Raw genomic sequence first — 23967 nt, forward strand, 5'->3', positions numbered from 1 at the left:
CACAGCCAGTCACCCCTTGTAGGTTGTTCCACTCCCACACACTCAACCTGTCCATGCTGCCATCAACGGCCAAGGCCCAAGTGTAAGTCAGTTTCCTCTGCACAGAGACTGACGATGGCAGCGGTATACACGCTGGAGACATGGTACGCACGTGCACACACTTTTACATACTCATACCTCTGAGAATGGGTTGCTACAATTGCGTTTTTTTCTACCGAGGTATTCTTACCGAGTCGGAATTCACGTTTTTTCATTTGTTTATTTCTCTTTTATGCACCATTCTTTTTCATTTTATAGCTTTGCATCTGATTCTCTCCCAAATATTTGACAGGCTCCTACCGTGTTTCTTTAATGCACTTTTTCCTCTAACGTAGCTCATCTTGCAACCAAGACTTTGATGATAATAAGTGAAATAAAGAATTCTGGCATGCCATGTTTAAACTTTCACACTACTATTCTCACAAGTGAATTGGGACTTCTCTATAAAAATAGACCGCGGATAACCAATTTTCATTGTTCGCTATTTCGGTGCCAGGTGTTAAGGCGCAACACGTTAAATTCAACATTCCAGTGTATATTTTGCACACCCTTTGGAGTGTTAAAATGAGATGTCTCACACTGTTTGCACCAGACGGCTCTTCCAGCGGCAGGCTTGTGTTAAGATTCATACCTGACGCCCAGGAGTGTAGAGATGCAAAGAGTTAGGCACAAGTCACTGCTGGTTATTTGTTCAACACTGTTTGAAGGCGCACACACGAAAAGACTGAAATATTGCTCGCATCCACACTAGTGGCGTAAATCAGTGGCTGTTAGCCTTTTGACTTCTAAGGGCCCCCACTTAATCATTACTAGATTCCGGGGCCCTTACTGAATCACTGTTGGAATCTGGAGAGGCCACCGTAATCAATTTTAATAATTTGAAATACTAACCAATAGGGAAACGAGCATTCATCAAATACATACACAAATTGAAGAAATATTTAATTTTATTTATAAACAAATGTAAAAAATTGACATTTTCGTTTTAATGGAAAGGTTGAAGCACCTCTAAATTCAATTGAGGCCACCCATCCTCTCTCTACTATATTCCGTCTGATGCACTTGCACTGCCCCCACAAACCAATCTGAAGACACCAACTTAATTTTTAGCTTCCAGTTTGAAAATCAGTCACGTTTACAAAACATTTAAAAAAGATCCATTTTACCCTTCTCTTCATTAATTACATTCATTATATTAATGTTCATTTCTATTTAATTTTCTAAGCAGTCGGAGTCCCTATAAGAAGGCTTTGCAGACCCCCAGGGGTTCCCGGACTAAAGGTTAAGACCCTCTGCTGTAGATCCTGGGATGGGGAATTCCTATCGCCCGATGTCCGGGACATATTGTTTGGAGTCAAGGGCAACTAGTTTTCATGTTTATTTTGTCATTGGGACAAGTAGGCCCAACCCCCCTGCAGCACAAACCCTTTGGCTGCCAGTTTACAGAGAAGGGAATTGTCTGCAGTTGAGGTATATGTGTGTCCAAAAGTTAATGCTGTTTGAACTTGTATTCATGGTTCCTTAATTAAAAGCCTTCATTGTTAGGGTGAGCGCTGTAAATAAACGTTTTAAGGTCACACTGCACTACTGGCAGTGGCTACAGTAAAAAAAAAAAAAAAGTGTACACACTTGTTTGAAAAATTTAACAGAATGAGATTAAGTATAATGCTCCCAGAATGCTCTCTGGTTAGATGCAAATGTTTTCAGCAGCTTGTAAGCAAGAGTGATTTTTTGCTTTCAAAATTAAATGTTCTGAAAAAAATGCAAGTAGGAAAAAAACACGTTTTGTTTCTATGAAAGACGCTATTTCTTCGAAGCTTCATGTAGTAAAATGTGTTGCTGCAGGCTAGTATTTCCAAAAAATATTCCTAATGGAAAGTCAGTGTGACCGTTTTCAACAAGATTATAAGAAGCATAAAAATAAACAAGCACTGGCAAAGCCAACCGATCTGACATTTTATTTTTTGTGAGTCTTTTGGTTTTGTCAATGCTTGCCTTATTTTGACATGGTTTTTGTAACACGTTATTGTTGTGGGAGCTGCCTGGCCCATACAATTGTAACAAAAACTGGCAAAAAGAAAAATAAGTTTTAGGTCTAAAAAAAGCACACATTGCCACTAGTGGCATAACAAAGGCCCGCAGCCCCTTTCCAGGGGGCTCCCTCAGCACAGCACCTGCCCTGAGTTAGGCTGGATGGAGGGGCCCTCCATATTTTTTGCAGGGGGCCCCTCTCCAGTTTCATTACGACACTGATTGCCACAGTGGTTCCTGGCACTTCACAAAACTACTTTGTGTGCCAATATGCTCCTTGTGGAAGAGCAGAATGCAATCACTCAATCAATCACAATATTTATAAAGCGCGCTATGTACCCGTTAGGGTTTCGAGGCGCTGAGGGGAGGGGGGGGGCGTGGAGCGCTGCTGTTTAGCGGTCGAAGAGCCAGGTTTTGAGGAGCCTTCTGAATGTGAGGAGGTCCTGGGTCTGGCGTAGAGGTATGGGGAGAGAGTTCCAGGTCTTGGCGGCGAGGAAGGAGAAGGATCTGCCGCCGGAGGTCTTGCGCTGGATTCGGGGTACGATGGCGAGGGCGAGGTTGGCGGATCGGAGTTGACGTGTTGGAGTGTAGAAGTTAAGTCTGGTGTTGAGGTAGGAGGGTCCGGTGTTGTGAAGCGCCTTGTGAGCGTGGGTGAGGAGTTTGAAGGTGATCCTCTTGTCTACCGGGAGCCAGTGGAGTTCCTTCAGGTGAGGGGAGATGTGACATCGGCGGGGTATGTCGAGAATCAGTCGGGCGGAGGCATTTTGGATACGTTGGAGTCGTTTGATGTCTTTGGTTGGGATGCCTGTGTAGAGTGCGTTGCCGTAGTCAAGTCTGCTGCTGACGAGGGCCTGGGTCACCGTCTTTCTGGTTTCTGTTGGAATCCACTTGAAGATTCTGCGGAGCATTCGAAGGGTGTTGAAACAGGAGGAGGAGACGGCGCTGACCTGTTTGGACATGGTGAGGGCGGAGTCCAGGATGAAGCCGAGGTTTCTTGCGTGGTTGGCAGGGGTGGGCGGGGGTCCGAGGTCGGAGGGCCACCAAGAGTCGTTCCAGGCAGAGGGAGAGCGCCCGAGGATGAGGACTTCCGTCTTGTCGGAGTTGAGTTTCAGGCGACTGTTGTTCATCCAATCGGCGATGGCTTTTAGTCCCTCGTGGAGGTTTGTTTTGGCGGTGAGCGGGTCTTTGGTCAGGGAGAGGACGAGCTGGGTGTCGTCGGCATAGGAGATGATGCTGAGATGATGATGTCACTCACAATAAAGCCAGCCAATAGATAGAGAAATAGATGTTTATTAAAAACAAAGGCCCAAATTTAAGGATGGCCGTGTGCCACCTAATGCCACATTAGCGTAATTTTTCTGACATTAATGTGGCATTAGTTTGCCCAAAACACTGCACCATATCACTGCACTGTGCCATTTTGGGACCATTTGTGCCACATTATGCATAATGTATGCAAATGGGTGTTCTGCCACAAGGAGGCCCACAAAAATGGCGCAATGAAGTCTACAAGATTTCATTGTGCCATTTTTGGTGTTATTTTTAACACCTACTTAAAGCAGACATTAAAAGGACGCACCCTTTGGAATCAGTAGGCCTCTTTGCAATTTGCTCCACTAGCGTCAGACGTTTTGATGCTAGTGGAGCAAAGCGTCCCAATAGCATAAAACGTTTGACACTATTGTAACTAATTCCGCCATGGCGTGCCGTATCTTAAATAGTAGCGTTAGGGGGGGCGCAAGAAAAGTGGCGCTTTACAATGTGAAGCACCACTTTTCTTGAATCTGGGACAAAATGTCTTTAACGCCAGACCTAATTACGTACCCAATTCTTAAAGAATGTCACTAAAGTACACCCATGGTCCATGTCTTTGAATTAGTGGCTTTCATGAATTCACAAGAACTTACAGAAGTAGACCAGGAAATCGTACTCGTAGAAAATATTTGTGAACTGTATTTTAGCACAAGCAAATATGCATGTGTAGATTTGTTCATGTGAAAATCTGTTGAGCGTTTACAAGTTCACCTTCCCTCCAACCTTTTTTTTTTTTCCCTCCAAACTTAGAAGAACTTCTACTTCTGCCCTTGTCAGGAGTACATTTCCAACCTTTCTCATTATGGGAAAAGATTAGAGAAGAGCTGGTGAAATCCTTAAACATGCAAGTTAGTAGGTTTGCAGACTCAAAGACATTCCAGCCCTGGAACTATTGCTTACTATTATTGCAGTATGTAGCTCTGCGGGAAGGTGGCAAAATAAGGAAATTGCTATAGTAGGGATTGAAATTGCAAGCACTCAAGCCCTACTATAGTAGTAGCCCTGACATAATCAGACAGGCTATTATCAGAGCTCTTACATAATGAGATTGCTGCCATAATTTGTCGCCACACCACATGGCACCAAAGGGACAAGTTGATTTTTTTTTACAGGACAAGTAGATTTAAGAAGTAACCTGCCCCATGGACAAGTAGATATTTTAATAAATTCCACACCCCTGAAACTAATGAGCTCACGGGGGTGGGCCTACTTGTATTTAATTCTTGTGGGCTTCTCAAGTGGGAGCATAGGATCATTTACCGGATGTGAATATTAAATCTTTGAGCACAGTCTCACTTACTGACTTCACAACTTGATGTAGAGTCTGACTCCTAGGGCCCTAGCCTGTTGACCTTGGAGGTGAGTGTCACTCATTGTTTGAGCCTTACAACATGAAGCACAGTTTTGGCTACTGGAAGTCCGCCTTTAACCTTGGAGTATTATCTCACTCTCAACGATTGTATGCAGTTCATACATCTTCAACCATACACTCACTCATATTGTGAGAGCTTATTCTGTGGAATGTAAGGGTGGGGGTCTGACCGTTAACCAGAGAGTAACAGCAGCAGAATATGGGACTAAAAAGTGTTTTGTGGTGGGCCCTAGCTGCTGGTAGGTGGAGAGTATATCAATGAGTGTGTGTTGGTTTTTACATGTGAACATTGTTTCTTAGGATGGCTTTTTTGTTGCGATATGCTGCTTTTTCCGTGTATCATGTCTCTCCTGGTGATGTGGTAAAACAAAGAACTATTCCACTACACTTGCCTAAAATATGTATGTTTGCCATGCTCAGCTTAGACATCCAAACCCCTTCACATATGCACACACTCTCCACTAGTGTCCTGTGCATGCCATCTTTTGCGCACAGAGCCTTGCTCAAATGGTGCCTGTGTATCTCCATATCTCTGTGACTATGCTTGTTGCCTGCTAGTTTCTCTCCAGGCTCTTTCGTCAGTGGTTGTGTCTTGATCTTCAGGTTCACAGAGATGTGGAATTCATATTCCTAGCTAGACAGCATGATGGGAGAAGGCCAGGGGGCTGGTATTCTATAGACGTTCGGATAGAGATGGGGCTGTTGAGATGGGCCACTGTCATGATGAATCACATTAGCAAGGCTAATTCTGAGGGGCATGTCTTACGTAGGTGTAAGACATTAGAAGGTGAATGTTATAGGTAGACCCCCAGCGCTAAGGGCTAGTTAATTTGTTGGGGACACTGAAGTGCTATCTGGAGTAACCTCTTGGCTCCCTGTAAATAGGAAGGCTGGTGGAGAGGTTAAAGGTACACAATTGATGTTCTGTAAGTGGTAACTGGACTAATGGACTAATGTGGTCAAATAAAAATGTGCAAAGACAGGCTTTGTCCTTCCAGCCAAACAACTTTACAACTCCAGAACATATTCTGCCCCACTGATTATGACCCATTTCTAGGAAGCTCTGTATCTGTGTAAACGATAAATCTATTTTTGACAAGTTATTTAAACTTGAATTTTATATTCTGGTTTTCAGCAAAAGCACCTTGAAATTGAAAGAACTGGCAAGTGGTTAAAAATGTTGAAGAACTGGGGGAAGTACAGGACCAGTGAAAAGGTAAAGGAATGTTATTTCTATGTGCTGTAAAATATGTTTACTTTTATGAGTTGGCTCTTTCCCATTCACAGACTGTGCGTACCAGATGTATCTTGCTGAAACAGAAAATGATTCTGTACTTGGTTGAAAAAGCTTCACACATTGTTGATGGACAATTCCCTTTTCCTCTCTGACTGGGCATGTATCCCTCACCAGTTATTTTTACTTCGTTCTTTGGCATGGTTTGAAACTTTCTTATGATGTGCTCAGCTACTCCTAGTTTAATTTGTTTTCAATGTTTTTGCTCTTACTTGAGAATGGATAGCTTGTTGTATTCTTACATTCGTATAGTGCATCATACTACTTATTGCTTCTGAATCTTCGAGTAGGAGGCTACCCCCTTTGTGGTATGTGTTTGATACACATGTTGTATGTGTTTGTAGTTCAGTCTAACTAGAAAATCTAGAATTTATGGGTTAAGTTTGGAGGAGTCCTCCAATCATGTTGCAGCAAACTTGACTGTGCATGGGCATATACTGAAGCAGAGATGTTGTAATATAGATACTCACACTTGCTGTTTTTTTAAGATCTTCCGGTGGTTGGATAGGAGACCAGTGCATTTCATGTGCTTCATAAGTAGAATGTGGATATTTAGCATGGTGCTGTGGGTCATACCTGAGGTTGGAGCTGCAGTTGTTAGATGGTGAACTTGTAACTGTTCTTAAACATGATATTTGATAGAGACTTCTAGTTACAGATTCCTGCTACACATTGTTCGACTTCACCCCATTGCTCGTTTGATGCAACGCGGGACTAGCGTTGATGCTCTAGGCCTCCATCTGCAGGGCCGGGGTTCAGCTGAGGGCCCTTTAGGTTCCTCGCCTTCAGCCTCCAAGGGGCCCTCCGGATCCCTTGCTGGATCTGTGCCAATGCCAGTCGTACCATCACGACCTTCCCCGGGGGCCGGCAAAGTCGTCGATGCTCCCGACGTCTGTTGAGCCCACAATCAATATCAACCCAATCCTAATTCCTGACGACCCAGAGTCTGAATGGAGTTGGCCGACGCCGATTCCAACTTCGATGGGCACTACTCACCCCAGGTCGGATTCAAACCATTTTTCCTATGGGTACGAATATGAGGAGAGATTGGAGGAGTTGCTGGACCCTTATGGAATGCCAGCTAGATGATACTAACATGGACTGGGCACAGGATTTGGGTGAGGCCAGTGGTCTGGATACTTCTCCAGACGCTGGCATGCTTTCTCCTCCTATCATGGCTACGTCGGAGGGAGCCTCCTATTCATTGGTGGTCAGTTGGGCGACTGAGGTCCCTGGCCTCAAACTGCCCACTGTAGCGGTCAGGATTAATCTCTTGACGGAGGTGCTTCAGCCTGGAGCTTCTGCTTTGGAGCCTCTCCTTCCTTTCAATGAAGCCCTCACTGATGTCTTTCTGGGTACTTGGTCAAGACCCAGCACAAGGTCTCCTGTGGATAAGACAATCGCTTGCCGCCATTGGCCCGCCCCGAATGACCCTAAATTTCTGTCGCAACATCCCACACCTGAGACCGTTGTTATGCAAGCATTCTCTTCATCTTGCGCATTCTCATCCACTCCCCTGGATAGGGAATCAAAGAGGCTGGACCAACTTGGGAAGAAGATGTTTTCTTCCTCCAGTCTGGCATTGCGGTCAGTGAGCACCGCATGCCTTTTGGGCTGTCATACCCACTCCTTGTGGGATACGGTTGTGCAAGTCTTGTAGCAGATCCTGGAGGAAGCCCGACTTATCGTCTCCCAAGCTGTTGCTGATGGGAGAGACACAGCAAAGTTAACTATTCGATGTATGCTGGACACAACCGACTCTGGGAAGATTGGTTGCGTCGACAGTGGCCTTGAGGTGCCACGCTTGGCTGAGGACATCTGTTTTTTGGGGGGATGTCCAACAGACCCTTATGGAGATGCCCTTTGATGGCACCTGTCTCTTCGGGCACAAGGTGGACTCAGTGCTTGAGAGGTTCAAGGAGTCCTGGGCTACAGCTCAGTCCCATGGCCTTTCAACTGCCCCTCATCCCCAACAGTCCTCCTTTTTGTGGCCACAGAAATGGCTCCCTGTCGCATCCTTTTCCTAGCCACCATGCCACCCATACTACTCAGCCCCAGTGTGGCCGGGGACGGGAATCCCACTGGCTTGTGGGACAGGGAACCAAAGGTCTACCCAGTCTGCCCGTGCTGCAGCCTCCAAGCCTTCCCAGTCCATCCTCCACATCTCAGACCAGTTGGCAGCAGGATTAGTCATCTCCTGCCCCACTGGGAATCCATCACAGCAGACAGGTGGGTTTTGCAGATTGTCCGAAGTGGCTACTCCTTACCCTTTGAGGCTGCCCCTCCGGCCATGCCTCCATCCTAGGGCAGCCTACTGGAGGATCATGTTACACTTCTCCGCCAGGAAGTTGCTGCTCTGTTGGCCAAGGGAGCCATAGAGAGGGTCCCTGCGGCAGAAGTAGGTTGTGGTTGTTATTCCCACTACTTTCTGGTGCCCAGAAAGGACAAGGACAAGGGCTTACATCCTATCCTAGATCTTTGTGCCTTCAATCTCTTCCTCAAGAAGAGAAGTTCAGAATGTTCAGTCTGGCTCAGGTCTTGTCTGCCTTGGACCCAGGAGACTGGATGGTAGCCTTTGACTTGCAGGAAGCTTATTTCCATATCCCCGCCTTGCCTGCCCACTGACGCTACTTGTTATTCGTGGTGTGTCACAAACACTTTCAATTTACCGTGCTGCCTTTTGGCCTTATCAGCGCCCCTCTGGTGTTCCCGAAAGTGATAGTGGTGGTTGCAGCTCATATGCGCAGATTAGGGGTTTCAGTCTTCCCCTACCTCGATGACTGGCTGTTGAAGGCAGACATACCCCAGAAAATCGTTTCCCACCTTCAGACTACGGCAAACCTTATGCACACACTGGGGTTCACTATAAACATGCTGAAGTCACACCTGACTCCATCTCAGACACTTGTTTTCATTGGAGCTGATCTGGACACAGTGCAGTTTCGGGCCTTTCCTCACGAAAAGCGAGTCCAGGCTATTCAGGCTATGATTCTGATGTTTTAGCCTCTATCCTGGGTTTCGGTGAGAATGACTCTGAGGCTCCTGGGCCTCATGGCCTCCTGCATCCTGCTAGTGACACATGCCAGACGGCATATACAGGCTCTGCAGTGGGACTTGAAGTTCCAGTTGGCGCAGCATCAAGGGAATCTCTCCAACATGGTCCAAACCTCGGAGGGGACTGTAAAAGATCTGGAGTGGTGGCTTTCGAATCCGGATTGGTTCAATGGCAGATTGCTCTCCCTCCACCATCTGGATCTTACAGCAGTGACAGATGTGTCACTCCTGGGATGGGGAGGCCACATGGCCACATTTTTGTCTGTTCACCCTGACAAAGTGGTGCTACGTAGGAAGGCCTCCTTCCTTACCAAAGTAGTTACACCTTTTCATGTAGACCAATCCATCACTTTGCCTACTTTTTATGCACCTCCGCATCCTTTTCATGAAGAGGAGAGACTCCACCGTCTGGATCCAAAAAGAGTGTTGGCATTCTGTCCGTTGTACCAAAGATTTCCGGGTGGACGATGAACTCTTTGTTTGATATATGGGTGCGAAGAAAGGGAAGGTGGTGCAAAAGCATACCATCTCATCAAGGGTACTACTTTGCATCAAAATGTGCCACGCTATGGCAAAGAAGCAACCCCCTGACGGCTTGTGAGCGCTCACTCCACCAGAGCAACTGCTGCTACCACAGTACTAGCACGAGGAGTTTCTGCGATAACGACTTCAGACATATTAAGTAAAGAACTTGAATACAAGTAGACACGTTCTTGGCCAAAAAATTTACATTGAAATAAAAGAAACAATGTCACACTGTACAGCGTTTCAGGGGAATGAGAAAGGTGGTTCCATAAGGTGGTTTTATAAACAAATTATTATACAGAGTTGGTATTTTTGCTGCCACTACACATAATCTGCATTTGTTATGCTTTTGATTCTCCTTCAGAAAGCAATGTTCAATTTGATCAGGTATTTCTAAGGCTTGATCTAACTGAAGGTGTATTCTCCTCCTCCCTTTTCTCACTGTGTTGTGGATTCACCCATCTGATTAAACAAAACACACGTTGACTCCCTTTTAGGTCTGGCTGGAGACATCTATAGCTTTTACCAGACGCTACTTAGCAGCAAAAAGAGAATAAAGAGAGGGATTTTACACTTGATTTGTTGTGTTCCTTTCCATGATCGTCCTATGGAGCTTCTCGGACCGAAATAATTTTTGTGTGCTTCTGAGACATTGACCCCCGTCCACAACTGTCTACTTCATCAGTGAACACTCCGAGATGGTCAGCATATTAACACATCCACAGCCCAGCCCCCTTTTTAAAGCGTTTTTGTGATAACAGTGAAAACACTGAAAGGTTGCTGCTGTGTGTGCTCACTTGCTACCGTCTTTCAGTGGCTTTTCCCCAAAGCCATACATTGTGGCAAAAACAAACAAGCATTAGTAAAGCCAATAGCACAGGCACATGCAAGAACCCTTGGCTTCATCAATTCTTGTTCTTTATTGCTAGGAATGTAGAGATATGATTGGAATATATATTTTCTCCTTAATCCGCAAAATATTTTGCTTGCACAGAGTATACAAAGAGTTGGCTCCTTAATTTCAAGAAGGCTTCATGTTCAGTAATCTGATGTGTTTTTATGAAATGGAAAAGCCGAAATATTGTTGTTTATTGTCTTTGCATTGGTATGTTTAAAGAGTTTGACCAGGTGCCCATTAGTTGCTTCTTTTTTAGATCCTTTCCTTAAAAATGCATTCTAATCATGAGGTTTTGGCGGCTCTCTACATTTTCACACCATATTTCATTTGATGCAACATTTGTATTTGTCGGATATCCCTTATCTAGTTGATCAACAGCCTTTCTTCTCATGGGCTTCATCAAATAAAAAGTTGCTGTCTGTTGTTAGACTTGTGAGTTAAAAGCAAGTAAGGAAAATGGTCGCCTTGCCCCTAGTTTGATAGTAAAATGCAGCCCTGATTGAGGCACAGCAGAACTACCTCACACCTTTGGACCCTGGTTCCGCCTATTGATGGCTAGGCCCGTGGATCTCAACAGTTTGCTTTCAATGTGAGACTCAGTTGTGATGGAGGGGTGAAGTTTGCACCATTAAGTCCTTTGGTGTGTGTATGATGGGGGTTCATGTCGTAGACGTTTACTATCCAATTTGGTCAGTAAGTATGTATACTTTACTTTGATGCATGACGGTTACTTGATTCCAAAATGAAATTTCACCAAAGACATTTTTATAGATTAGTAGGATGCACACTGTTGTCAGTCAACAGCTTTAAAATGGTGATACTGATTTATGTTTAGATCCCTTTCCCTGGTGTGTTCACATTATTTAATAATTATCGACATTTGATTTTTTATCTTGATAATTCATTTTAAGTTTCAGTAACCAGTATTGATGTTGCACTGCAAAACGGTGCCGACCCATGAAAAAGTCTAGGGCGATTACTAGAGAAGCTAGAATTATTTGATCCTCAACAATGAGGAGTGGTTGTTAGAGGCTTGCCATTCAGATTCTTCCATAAAACCTAAGTTTCTTTTTGATTGCAGTGTAAGATACAGTAGTTTTTAAGGGAAGTGGCAGTGTACTATTTTCTGCACTTCTTCAACAATGCAGTGAACATTGACCGAGCCATGTTCTGCAGGACAGCAGGTGCTGTTGTTAGATACAAGTGTTTTTGGTATGTTCCTGTGTTTCGAAGAAGGCGAATTAGATCAGTAAGCATGCTAACCCTTGAAAAATTGGAGTAGACCTTCTAGTCACTTGACAAACGCAGTGTCTTAGTGACTGAAAATCCATTCTGACCTCCGCGAAGTGACAGTAGGTGGTTTTAAAACATTGTGTTGGAAATGGCCCTTTTTGCATGGTTATCCCCAAACTTCTTGCCTTCTTCCTCCAGGAGCGGTTCCTCCACTAAGGCGGAGGAGTGACGCCCAAATTGTTTTTCCAAAAAGGAAAAATAAAATGATAACATTATGTTATCATTTTATTTTTCCTTGTGGGGTGGGGCTGGGCTGGAGGGAGGGGCCCTGAGGAGGGCTATGTGCATACAAAGTGTGCATGTATTTTTGGCCGGCACTTTGCATATTCTCTACCTGGCTAGAGCTGGGTAGAGAACATGCACAGGCTCCCATTCCCAGTCTGAGTGGCGAAGCAGGCTGCTCAGACCAATCACGAGGCTGCTTTCGTAGTGATTGGCCGGGAGCCTGTGCAGCCGGGGAGACAAACATGTCTCCCCTCATGTAAGTGTTTTTTTTTTTTTTTTACATTTTTTTAAAAAAAACCCTATTTGCTTCCCCCACCCCTTGCCACCCTTTCCCACCCACCACCCCTTTTCAGTGGCAGCTGCCACTGTCTTCCTCCTATTTTTTCAGATCTGTTTTTGCTGGTTTATTGTCTCTGCACACTTTACCACTGCAGATCAGTGCTAAAATGCAAGTGCTCCCTGTGTAAATTGTATTGGTGGTTGGTTTATCCATGATAGGAATATTTGCGTTACTAGTAAGTCCCTAGTGAAGTGCACTATATGTGCCCAGGGTCTGTAAATCAAATGCTACTAGTGGGCCTGCAGCACTGATTGTGCCACCCACAGAGGTAGCCTTGTAAACATGACTCAGACCTGCCATTGCAGTGTTTGTAGGTTTACTCTGACAAATTCGACCTGGCAAGTGTACCCCTTGGCAGGCCCAAACATTCCCTTTTACTACATGTAAGTCATCCCTAGGCTAGGCCATAGGTAGCCCCTTGGCTTGGCAGGGTGCAGTGTATTAAAAAGGTAGAACATGTACTTGTGTGTTTTACATGCCCTGATAGTGAAATACTGCCAAATTCGTTTTTTGCTAATGCAAGGCCTCTCTCTCCGATAGGTTAACATGGGGACTTCCTTTAAATATCTTTTAAGCACAGATCCCCATTGGGAGCATATAGAGAGATGGAGTTTGGGGTTTCGGAACTCACAATTTAAAAATACATCTTTTGTTACAGTTGACTTTTCTATTTTCTGTTTGAAAATGCCACTTTTAGAAAGGCGACTGCATAAAGCACACACGCAGAGACTAAAACGAAGTGCTCCAAAAGGAAAGTAGGGCATATATGACTCTGCGTCACGACAGTGGATAACTAGATGATTAGATTTTGTTATTCGACCTGGTGAAAATCATAAAAATGTTATTGACCTGAAGAAATTATTGGAATTAAAGAAAAAACCTTACAAATATAGGTGCGACCATCATAAAAAAAACTCTTAGTCCTGAAGATGACCCTTTAATTAGTTCTATATAGGGTCGAAACATTGACTAATAAATGTGATTTAGTATACAACGTGACTTCAAGACACCTGGAATAAAGGGGTCTTTTTGAAGTTCACTGCTTTGTCTTGGTTTTTAACCACATTGTTGTAAATATTGTACTTTTTAACACTGGTGAGGTGTCCTTTTGTAGTGTTTTCACTGTATTACTGTGGGTTATGTGCAAGTGCTTTACACATCGCTTGTGAGATAAGCCTGACTGTTCGTGCCAAGCTACCAAGGGAGTGAGCAGGGGTTATCTGACCTGGATATCTCCTTTACCTTGAATAGAGTGGGGTCCCTACTACAAAGCTGCAGGTGAGTCTTGGAAGGTCTGATTTTGTATCAGAATGGGCAGTGTTAGCTAAGCAGCTAGAAGCCATGATTTACTTATTACCAATGACATGTATCAGTTGTGCAATAGATTCCAGCACACCCCGTCATTAAATCCCTATTAGTTGTTTTTTAATTGGTAAATCCATTGTTGCTTTAGATTTAGTAATTTAGATTTATTGTTTGTTGCAATATGGTTTATTTTGTCAATTATAAACCACTGGTTGTTGTCCTCGGAGTGCCTGTTTCCCACAAAATGTCTCATCGGCTTTGTTGTTTTTTTTTGCATTAGAAGGTGCTACAGTGTTCATTTATACATGTTTGCACCTTCCTGGTGTTCATTCCGATATATTTTAAATTACAACTGCAGGTCACCATATATACCACATTTGTCGCAATTTGTGTGGTTCTTAATGATCCCCGATGTTCGTAAGCCTAGATCCAGAGTTTTTTAGATTACACAATGGCCTGATGGAAGCATCAGGGATACGGTCCCTTGGACATGTATGTGCAAAGTGATCTTTTAAGAATTGGCCATGTCTAAAAGAAAACGATTGGCTTTTCATACTTCAGTTGTTCAAATGTGAGAATCCTCCAATGTTTGCAGATGGTGGTCTTTCTGTTCTTGGAATGGATACTAAATGTATATGAGCAGATTTTGTTCTGTTATCTGGTATGTTTTGATAGTAGTTGTTCCCTGGGGTTGTTCTTCACTTGTTTATTGAACACTTTAATAATCTTAATTGGATATTGCTCTTAAAGACGTTCCTCTGGGAGTTTAGTTGCTGTCTCTTGTAGTTTAATGTTATAGTGCAGTTCCTTCTACATCTGAGGATCTGACCAACTAGAATCCTGTTTCTCAGTGATCTTGGATGGAAACTATTGTACCTTAAAAGGTTGTTCTTGCTGGTTGCTATGTTGTATACTTCACAGACAAGAGTTCTTTCTTGTGCTTTTATCAGAAGGTCTAGATAAGCTATTTCCTTCTTGTTTGCAGTTATGGTTCATTTAAGATAACGATTGATACTATTGCTCTATTGTGTGAATGCTGATAGATCTTCTTCATTACCTTTCCAAATAATAGAAATGTCATCAATATATCTTCACAAAATTATAAATTGTGAATGGAAAGGTTTATTTATGTTGTATATTTGATTTGTCTCAAAATGATGGACATTAAGGCATTCCAAACTCAGCGCAAAAGTACTGCTCAACGACGTTCCATGGAGCTGTAAATAGAATTCCTTTTCAAACATGAAATAATTTTGAGCAAGTGCGGTGTGCACACAGTCCAAAATGAATTTGATTGCAGTAATGGAGTTCCAGGATATCGATTCTAGTAATCTCTGTATGACCTTCAGGGACTCTCCCAAGGAGATACCTATGCACGACGACTTCACATTCATTGTCAAAAGAATCTCTATCTGGGTGATCATGGACCCCTCTAATAAGATGTTCAGCATATGTTTTATCGCCACAACCAGTGGTCTAAGGCTATTCTTAATACAGTGGGTCTTTCTGGCGGGGTATATCTTCCCTTGTGAACGTTAGGTAATTTGTGGCAGTAAGGTAAGTGAATTTGACCTGTCCAATAGTAGGAAAGGACCCAATAATACATTCTCTTTCCATGTCCTAGCTTTTATGGTGTTGTGTATATATGTTTGTAACGAAGGTTGTGCTAGGGTGATACCTTTAACTCTTGATTGGTGTGTATTGTCGTCAATGATGAACAACAGTTGCTAAAAGGAAAACAATTGGCTGTACTTGTTGGCATTGGCAAAAAAAGTCAAATTATCGGCCCCATCAAGTTAATTTATAAGCAGGCATGTGCACTTAGTTCGCAGCTTGATGATGTAAACATGTCATTAATCTTCAATGGACATTTTTTTATATACTTTTCATTAACTGTTTGTGGACATCCACACTGGATTGATACATTTAAAAATATAAAAAGTGTGTGCAAAAGCGTGGGAGGCAAATCTCAGCTGGTGGGCCTTCTTGAAAAAAAGCAAAATACAAATAAGAAAATAGACACGAGGGATTAGACTGCAATGGAGGAAGTAGCAGGGTGCTAAAAAAAAATAAAGAGCGGATAACAGCTGAGCAGGACGAGGGACTGGTGGGGAAAGCAATAGACGAGCATGAAGGATGTGAGTAGGAAGCAGTAGCCGTGGGAGAGAACAAGAAAATAAATGCACTGCAATGGAGTACTAAAAGAAATAACAAGTGGTTCCATGACTCTGAATGTAAGCATTGAAAGCATATCACTTAGCTATTGAGAAATACTACCATGCGTTAGGGGAGAACCAAACACAAGAGGCAGGAAAGCTATTGCAAAAAACGCGCAAGCAAATGAGTTCGGCAAGAAGCCAACCAGTCATAAGCAATGAGATGACCCAAAACCGACTCTAGCTACTGGCAATACAAATGAACACTTGAGACATGTAAATGGTAATGCACTTTCAGATTTAATTCATTTATTTTTAATTACAATTTTAAATGATTGATTAAGGTGTCTAAAATGTTTTAGTAAGTGCTAGAAACTCTGTTTTGTTCCGAGTAGGTGTAAAATTGGCATAATAATAGGAAATGCTTCAGATGTGTGACCATTTATCGTACCATTGCAGCCAATTACTTGCTTTTTGTTTGCCCATTCTCATCCAGCTGCTGACACCGGGTGGCAAAATGTTAGATAAGTAAGGGCTATAGCGAGAAGAAAAGTATTTTTAAAACAAGTGAACTTAATGTGATCATACATGGGGGGTACCATTTCAGCTAACTCATACTTGAAATGTGTGATCTATTTCCCCAGTCAAGTTTTTCTGCGTTGAATAATGTTGTCCAGATTCGTTCAGATAGAAAACATATTAAAGGGAGGCCGTGTCTTCGAACTCAAGGTTAGACTTCAGCATTTGTAACAGGGGTGTTTCTGACTCTTTCAGATAAGCAGCAATCTCTCACCAGCCCGTCTCCAATAATATTGTACTGAGAAGTGTTTTTCAAGGATTGCTAACATTTTTCTAAAGCACTTGTTGTTTTGTTTAGGTGTTTCTTTATGAGCCATATACCCCCAAGACCGCTCGCACCATACTATAACATGCTTGAATTATTCTAGTCTGTCTCATAAATATATTTATATCAGCATTTTTTCAGTGCTGGCAAGTGGTGTTTATTTGCAGAGCTTGCATGATCTGTTGAATATAAGATTATTTTTCCTATATGGAACAAGTTTTGATTTAGCAAGTTTTTAATCCATCTTGAGAGGTGCGTGTATGCTGCAATAGCCATCTGCCATCTCTGAGCCTCAGCATGGTCTGTATAGCAGCGTCAATTGCACGTAATTCGTTTCTTTGGCATTGAATATTGAAGTTATAGAATGGTCCTCATTGATTAAATCTAGGAAAGCGGGGCAACACTGACTCCCTCCTTCACTGTAAAGTAGCGCAGGCCGGACAAAATAGCTAAATATGAATTCAAAAGTAAAAGAAAAGCTCCCTTTATTCGAAATGCCAATGAAATCATAAAAGATAAACATAAAACAATTCTAAAAACATACATGACAAACATTAACAGCAGCATGAAAGTACGTTGGTAGAGATCGACACTTGGCCGGTAAAGCACAGCTGCCTTAAGAAAACGTCTGGCTCTAAAACAAGAATCTCCACTTTGCAACAGTTGGAAAAACCTGAAAGTGACTCTTCATTGTATACAATTGTGAGATTTAAAAAGCGGTAATAAATAACGTATCCTAAAAGGTTTATACAATATGCAGAATATCATGAAGTGCAATTAAGCCCAGGTGGAGACAGTGTCACAGACGCGTTTCTTATCAGTTAAGCTGCCATAAAGACCCTGGGAAAACACAACATATGAGATATGATGTCCGCCCTGGGTTTTATCAATGAAACTCTCAGTCACATATGTTAAATAAGGCTCTAGACCAACATTGATTTTCAAAACAGAATAATTCCGTACAAGCGGTTTGCTCAATTCTAGATGTTCCCATTCAGTACCTTTGTCCAGAAACAATTGTTTCCCAGTGGTCTTACATATAGATAAAGGATTGTCAAACAGACTAGATTTGTTCAGAGTAACAAAAATACATTGAACGTTAGCACGCCACAGAATACCCAAGCTCCAAGTGCAAACGCATACAGTTGATAATGTGAGTAAAAGAGCCCCTGAGAATACTTTAGACCCTGACCATTAAATGTGCCTCCCTGAGCAACAGAACTACAAGGTTGCTGTTCACTTGATTAGGCTGTGATGATAAAAAGATCTCAAAAAGAGAGCCAGTCGTTTATTTCAAGGTTAACTGGTGTTAAGGAAACAAAGTAACTAGGGAGTCCTGAGCTTCACTTTAGAAACATGTTCATTTTAAAAGACATTTTGCAGAAAAAGTGTAAAAATGTAACAGTTGCTTCAAGATTCCAAAAGTGTATTAAGTTAACATGCAGAACCTTTTCACCTAAGTATAACGTATTATATCAGTGCAGTGAGAAGTATTAATTTTAAAGTGATCGTTTTCAAACATGAATTTAGATGCATTCATTCTTACCCCTACCCTGACAAATGCGATAAAAGTGAATTAAAGAGACAAGTGAAATGTTAAGTGCATTTCTTAAGTGGCCTGGGTTTCTATTGTACATGAACAACATTATAGTTTAATAAATCAAACACAGGAGCAGATTTGTACAGTGCAGACCCTGACATTCCACTGTCCTTCTATGTGATAATGAAGAAAACGGAGGGAAAGTGAAAGTAAGCAATTGCTTAGGATCACACCATTTGTAAAAGTGGGGAAACCGAGATTAATCCCAGCTTTTCTAGTTTCCTATTGCTCAATTGAGCCACTAGATCTATATCCTTTGCTTCATCTACCCATACCTAAACGCCAATCCTCACAACTCCCTGGCTCAGCCGCAATTTGGCTGGCATCGATTTGGCCCTCGGGCACATCACAGACCAACTTTTGTGGCCCCTAGGAAAATGTTTGCGAGTACCTATGCTCTAGACTAAGAGCCACAATACAAGGGACCCCAGTTTAATGGAGTCCTAGAGATACCAACACCACAAAATAAAAGGATGGATGGAGCGTTGAAAATTTTCAAACACTCACCCCCATTCACAGATCTGAGTTTAATCCATGGTTATTTTGCTCGCCACTTCACCCCAGTTTGGAACCAGCCACATGGAAATCAGTTTTAACCCTTTGCCTCATGGAAGCGGTCCAGCCCAACTGCTAGGCCAGGTCCTCCCTGGAGCGGAAACAAGCATCCAAGGACCGGTTTCGGGGTATCACCCCTCATCAGCCAGGCTAGCTTGAATTCAGTGACCTAGTGAGCCAGGGACCCATGTCTGGGCATACCCTGGCCACTTAGGGCGAACATAGCAACACCACAAAATAAAATCATGGGCGGTGTGTTGTAATTTTTCAAAGACTCACCCCCAGACACAGATCTGGGTTAATCAATTGTTACGGCAGAGCCATCTCTTCATGATAGATGTAATGGGGTATTGGATGTGGAAGAGAGAGAAGCCATCTTCAAAAGTGATTCTCTTCAGCTTGCAACATACTGCAGTCACTGTAACCCCATATTCCACATCCATAACTAGCAACAGGTACACATTGCTGAGCATAAACTTTGAGGAGAGAGGTTATGGGATTGCCCCTTACAGTTTGCCAACGTTCAAAAGTGAGCAAAAAGCTTGCTTAAATTTAGAATTTCTAAAACGCACATTCTCCCCTCAAGAACCATTAGAATCCAAAATTAAAGTAAGGTATGGGAACTTGAAAACACTCTCCATAGGGTTATCATTTACCCGTAAAGTGCATATAGAATAGTGTTTGGGGCCTTAAGCCATGATCTGTGGTTTAGTGCAATTGGTGAGCAGGTCAAGGTAGAGTATGAATTCTGTGAATGCATGCACCAGACTCCTCAGGGCACTTGGCATCTGTGCCATAAGCACAGCGTTGTCAGCATACAACAATAAGGGTAGAGAGACAGATTCGATATGGAGAACATGGGTAGTAGCAGTGCTTAAAAGAGTCTTAAGCTTATTAATGTATAAAAAAAATAGAAGAAGTGCTAAAACGCATCCTTGCCGGACTCCACACTTTAGGTTGATAGGGTCAGATAATTCGTCGTTAGGGCCAAACCTCACTTTTGCGCCTAAATCTCAGTTTAGATAAGCCAAAAGGTGCACAGTCCCCAGTAATATGACTACTCAATAAGGAGGGAGCTGTCCCCTGTGCTTGCAATTCCCTAACCACTCTCCAGAATTCCTGGGGATGTTTGAGAGATGCTGCACAGGTTAATGATCCTGACTAGTTTGTTGAATTTTTCGCTTCCTGCCTCTCAACATCTCTTTATATCTAACCCATGCCTTGGCAGTCGCATCAGGGTTTCTGGGATTGGCTTACAAAAGAAGCCTCATTTCCCTATTTGCTTGAGAACATGATTTAGCAAACCAGTCTATAGGAGGACAGGTTAGCCTAACAAAAGGCTTGGGCAGCTGATCTTTAATTAAATTACAAAGTGTGCTGAAGTTGATGCATAGATTATCCCTTGGGGAGATCTCAGCCAAACACTTCAAAAAAATATCCTGGTTATCCCTGAGAAATTCACCCAGAAATTTTGTAGGATCAAGCCAACACCATGCGAGCCTGAGGCCATTATGCTAGGGAAATGGCTGCAAGATTGGTTCCTTCGACCCCCACAATAGTTTCTATAGGTAAAAAAATTATGTAGCAGTCAAAGGAGTGTGGTTACTAAACACTAAGCACAATATCTCTCTTTTATACAAATATTATGAAAAGCCTTGAGTACGAAAACAGTTGTGGACAATAGTGGATTCACAACCCCTCACCCTGATAGGTATATACCTTGGGTACTCTATCATAAACAAACTTGTGCACATTAATAAGATCGTGGCCCAAAACATAGTGATCTAACTTTTCACCTCTCAAATCAGAGGAACCCACGCTACTACCCCGAGACACTGGTACCTACCACTAATTTCAGATGATGTATAACAACGTTTAGCATTAAAATCTCCGCAGATCATTGTGTTGCAGCCCGAGACAGCAGAATTAAAATTAAACATAAGTTTCTGTACAATACAAAAAAAAAATCTTGAAATTCCTATTGGGAGTACTGAAACAATCATTATTATAAAAATTAATAATATAAAATGTAATATGATGGGAGCCAGTGGGAGGCAGTAAGTTCTAGCACCCGAGCCTCTGTGCAGCTAAGGTTCATTTGTGTTATTTTGGCCTTAACTCCAAGTTTAACCCAAATTAGTAAGCCTCCTTTTGGTCGTTCTGAAGTAGTAGGAGCGGCAGGAATAGAAAAACAAGAGTAGCCACTAAGAACTACCGGTAATGTAGCCCAGGTTCCTGCAAAATAATAAAATCATAATATTAAATCAGGGAGGGCCAATCTCTACTATCCATTTTACTGTTGACCCCAGCAATATTCCATGCCAAAAAAGAGAAATTGCACAAAACACCCCTGGGATTCTTGCAGGTTACTAAGCTCTGGACAGACAAGGTTACCTCTGTTCTGTTAGGGGATCAAAACCATAGAGTAGATTTCTAGTGTCCCTTAATACCAAGAATTCATTTCAGGTGAGCTTTACTCACAGGCATCCTGTTAACTGGTACTAATGCATACAATAAATTGTGTTGGTCTTTACCAACAGTAAGCTGCATAGTGTAAGAGACCCACTGACGTTAAATACATGTTTAATGGCATGGCAAAAATTCAGCAAGTAGTTAAAATATTCTAAGTGCGAATATGCAGAGCAACAGATCAGAGATTCACTGTGTGATCCATTGGAACTTTTGCTTCAATTTGGTACGTCTAGTATGCATTTTCTATAATACTGCAATTGGAGAATGAGACATGTTATCTTATACGAAATTCTGTAGTTAATGGGCAGGTGCCAAGCTCTTCTTGTGAAAAGAATGCGAGGATACCTTGAAACATAATACTTAGGGGTACTATAGAAAGCTCACTTCACTAAATCTGTAGTTACTGTTTGCCTATGTCAATTTCAGAACAAGGCTATTTTTTCACCAACAGCCAAGGTAAATGTGCAGGACACAACATCTTAATACAAGCCAGCATTATATTTATAATAATACAGTTTAATTTGCAAAAGTGCAAAGACTTAGGTTTTACCTTAAGGAAATATAAAAAAGATTTCACAATAGAAATTAGAATGTTTCCTTTGACATGCTTCTTAATTCATTACTAAAGTGATCTTTCATCGATATACTATAAACATAAAACTTTCAGTGGTTCCAGGTTAGATGGATGAATGATACAGTACATGTAGGGCTGCAGTACCTTTCAGATTACAAGTAGTTTATTTTAATCTAGTTGTGACGTTGCTGCTTGGAACATATTTCATTGCAGTTGAGTTGTGACATCACAAGGCCTGCCACAAGAGTTGTTAGACCAGGTTAAGAGTAGCTGGTTCCTGAGCAGAATGTTAGCTTCCACGTGAATAATTAAAGTGTAGTTAGCAATGTCAGCTTAATTTCCTCCTAATGTTGTTTCCCTGAAACTATATAGTAAAGAGATACTTATAGTTCTATGATTATTTTTTGCATTCTGGCAATACGTGACATACATTACAATTCTTAAACTATAGGTTTTCAATTAATTATTAGATTTTATTTGGGTGTTCATTTTCACACTTCAAATTCCACATTTAGTCTGCATAACCATAATGTGAGAAACACTGTCACTGGAAGAAATAAGAGGCCAGTGATTTAAAACAACAGGAAGACAACTTGAACTAGTGGCCATTAATTGTAAGGCGTAAAAATATCACCTGTAGATCATAAAAAAAATGTAAAGTCACTTTTGAGTCCTGTGACCTTATAAACAACCCCTTGATGACTTACAATATCTTGAGAGAGTATGGTAGATAGAACCATGTCCCAGTAGTTAACCTTTCAGTGACAACCTATTAAAGAGCATTGACCATAGAAAGGGTGAGCAGAGCTGATTAATTTGAAGTGGCCTGTGAGCAGTTTAGTATCGCTTCAAACAACTAGCATGATGTGACCTTGTGATCAACTTTTCTTTTTACTCCAGTACAACCTTTCTTGTTACTAGTTTCTCCTTTTATCTCCCATAAGGTCTCCCTTCTATATTCTGCCATCTTCTGGGCTTTTAATGAACTTTTGTATGGTTTAAGAGGTCAACGGGTATAATATTTTTACCCTTAGTGTGTTCTTACTTCTTCTATGTTATGATAATGCATCTCTTGGTATTTCCTGTGGCAGAATGTTGTAATACATGAAGGTGTAAGGTTACTTTATTAAAAAACCTGTTAATTTGGTGCAGTCTTAAGGTTATTTAAGTACCACATAAACGATCTACTTGACATGGCAACTTATTTGTGTTGGCCAGAAAAAATATATCTTTTTTAGAAGAATGCCAAAACAGTTTCGAAAGTTGTCGATTTAACAAGACAAATCTATTTGGAAGTGTTAAATGATAACATTTGAAAGTAGTGGAGTATTGAAGTAATTTGTGTCTTCAACAGAGCAAGTGCAATGAGCAAGCCTGACTGGCCCAAAAGGTTTTGGAGGCTGGCAGGGGTTCTTCTTGTGCAAACGTTTTTAAACCTAAAGTGCAAGTGGTACATTTTACAGTACATTTTGTTATAGAATTGTTTTGTAACCTGTAAGTTTAACACCTCAACTGGTGAAGATTTCCACCCAGAGCGCTGAGCCCTTTTTAGGGTTGAGCCTGCGTTGCATGCGCTCACGCATGCGTATCGCAGCAAGACTCTTTAGTGTTTAGAAAGGGGCTCGGAGCCCTGTTGACGTCACATCCGTGTTTTTCATTGGTTCGTGTGGTTGCCTATTAAAATCTGCTTGCTTTCATTAGTCTAAGGCATGCAAAGGTCATGCTTTTCTGGTGGCTAGCCTTCCTCGAGCGCATCGACCAAGTACAGAAAACGTGCGAGGCTCGCAGTTTTCTGTCCGGCTCGTGGACTACTTTTTCTCAAATTTACTAGCGTGATTTCGCTTGGCAGAAATTGAGCGCTATACATAGTTAATTGCACTTTTTCGGGTTACGTGAATAAATGCACTTTAGCCGATATGTGAAAAGTCAGGTTATGAGTTTACAACGCTATCAGCACTAACATGAGCTAACGCGAGACCCGTTGCATTGCAAATGCTTGTTGATATTGGAGGTACTTCGCACTTATGCCTTCATACATTTTGTCTACATAAGTTATCTACACCACGTTTGCATCCT

General features: G+C 42.0%; 1 protein-coding gene across 1 annotated transcript in view; it reads left to right on the forward strand.

The window, feature by feature from the left end:
* The window catches only part of USP6NL (USP6 N-terminal like), a 751219-nt gene that overhangs the window by 418406 nt on the left and 308846 nt on the right, over positions 1-23967 (forward strand). Inside the window, exon 5 of the mRNA XM_069229194.1 lies at positions 5892-5972. Coding sequence (XP_069085295.1) covers positions 5892-5972 — 81 coding nt within the window. The remainder of the gene's footprint in view (positions 1-5891; positions 5973-23967) is intronic.

The sequence above is a fragment of the Pleurodeles waltl genome, chromosome 4_1 (assembly GCF_031143425.1).
Source record: "Pleurodeles waltl isolate 20211129_DDA chromosome 4_1, aPleWal1.hap1.20221129, whole genome shotgun sequence".
Taxonomy (NCBI): domain Eukaryota; kingdom Metazoa; phylum Chordata; class Amphibia; order Caudata; family Salamandridae; genus Pleurodeles; species Pleurodeles waltl.